General features: G+C 34.1%; 1 protein-coding gene across 1 annotated transcript in view; it reads right to left on the reverse strand.

The window, feature by feature from the left end:
- Positions 1–2293, reverse strand: part of LOC122529473 (UDP-glucosyltransferase 2-like) — a 22918-nt gene that overhangs the window by 14056 nt on the left and 6569 nt on the right. The window contains exon 6 of the mRNA XM_043655636.1: positions 925–1420. Coding sequence (XP_043511571.1) covers positions 925–1420 — 496 coding nt within the window. The remainder of the gene's footprint in view (positions 1–924; positions 1421–2293) is intronic.

Raw genomic sequence — 2293 nt, forward strand, 5'->3', positions numbered from 1 at the left:
GAGTAGAAATGATAGAGGAATGTATTATTTGAATATGTTACATAATAGTATTATTAATAATTTCTTTATTTAGATGCTTTTGATGAAGAAGCAACACCTTTGGCAAACAGAATTTCTAGAAATATTATCAGTATGAATAATATTTTATTTTTTAATTAGAGGAGTGCCAGAGTTTTAAATGTGATGTAAATGATAGAGGACCTTCAAAGCTCAGATACATGCAAATCATAAAGATATGCCTTTTCTGAAAAATGTATTTTTCATGGTTGCATAAATTCCTAAACGAAATAACTTGTGAAGGTTAAACAGTGAATAATCAGATTATTTAGTTTTTTAATATGTAGTCGTATATCATGTATTAACGTATATTCGTTCATGGGTTTTGAAACGAAATAACAGTAATGAAATTATATATAAATACCGTAACGAACTGTTACATTTTCGTGAAAAAGTGATTTGGAAGATTGGAATTTATAATTTGCTGCCCTTTTTTTGCTCATTACATTCGACTTTGACAATGTCTCGAGAGGTCTTAATATTTCTACGCCGGAGTTCAGTGAAATAGCGAGAATTGAAAAAAAATCAGGATTTATGAAATAGTTATAAAGTAAATTAAGATTTTGATATCATGGTAGATTTAGCCATGAAATAAATTTGACGTTAAATTTGATGTTTCATGATTTTCCTTTCTTTCATACTCATTGCACGACGTGAAAACATCTACGGAAAAAGTGAGTTCAGCGTTGTCGAAGTGTAAATTTCACTCATTAAAACGAAGAAAGATGGATTATTACACGATCTTTTTCTACGAAGTCGTTCCTACGACTTTCGAATGTCGACTTCTGCTTTTTATAACGTGTAGTCCGTCACTGTACAAATTGAACTATGACCTCGAATGAACATTAATATGTATTAAAGAAGTACCTATTAGGGGAACGTTGAACCGATGTGCAATACCGACAGCGGCGGGCCCGTAGAGGTATTCCGTTAGAAAGATGTCGAACTTCGCGTCGCTGTCTGGTGCGTACATCTTCTTGAATTCCGTATTGTTGAACATGTATTCCGCGAAAGTCACGCTGAGTGTCATCAATTCCTTTTCTATAATTTGTATCCATGTTCCCCGGTTGAATCTGGATTGAACGAAGTTTAATGTGCCAACGATTTTATACGCATAGCTGATGTCGATCTGCGTGAAATTCGGCAAATTGATGTTCGGTATGGGATTCGGTGTGATAAACACAACTTCGTGTCCTCGTTTGTGTAGCTCCAGGAATAATGCTCGATACGGGACTTGATGGCTGTAGGACGGTGTCACTATGGCGGCTAAAATTCTGTAACAGTCCGTGTGTTCGGCGACGCACAAGACGCACAGAACGAGGAACAGGCTGGTGATGTTGCGCTTCATGCTTCTCGTGTTCGACTATCGCAACTGGCTGTTACGGGTCTACTAAAAGAGGCATCGATTCGTTTATTTATGTAATACATATGCTAACAATATGATATTTTCACAAACTATAATTTGAAAAAGGGGTAGTCGTTATCGTTGAATTATAGTCCCAACAATGTCTTTACTATTATTAGTGTCGATAATGACAGTGTTTATTTCGTGCGTGCATTTCTTTGGATGCGTCACGACACGTCACTTCGGCACATATACATATATGTATACAAGTATGTATATACTTAACGTACACACAGTTATCACTGAATTACGCAGCAAATTGCTGCATAGTGGATTTTCGTTTATCTGCATCTCATTTATATGAATCATTTAATTCTAAGCTCCGGATATACGCGATCATTAATCAATTTTTGTTATCCGTTTTTGTTATTTTTTAGTATTCAATTAAATAAGAGTAGGGTATGGAGGAAGCTAGTGGAGCCTCTGTGATAGAAACTCGTCGATTATCCGAACGCTTTTGTCCTTCAGCGTGTTTTGATAAACGGGGTACTAACGTTGGATATGTTCCGTTTTATTACTAATTAGTTTGACATATTTTATATATTTATGTATGTCTTCGCATACATAAAAATTAGAAATTGAAACATTTTCTATTACGATTAATTACGTCAATAAAATGTTTGGCAAAATAAAATTCGACAAAAGTCGAATGGTTTCGAGAGGGACATTAATTGACATAGTTTATTTTTTAATATTGTTACATTCGAGGATCAAGTTTGTTGTTAAAGTGAAATCGTATATTTTTTAATTGATTTAATCTTGAATTCTCGTCACTTCGTTTAAAAAAGAATCTGTATGATACTAAAATATGATAAAACTGTTATACTTGTT

This window comes from Frieseomelitta varia, unplaced genomic scaffold (assembly GCF_011392965.1).
Source record: "Frieseomelitta varia isolate USP_RPSP 00005682 unplaced genomic scaffold, Fvar_1.2 scaffold_289, whole genome shotgun sequence".
Classification (NCBI taxonomy): Eukaryota; Metazoa; Arthropoda; class Insecta; order Hymenoptera; family Apidae; genus Frieseomelitta; species Frieseomelitta varia.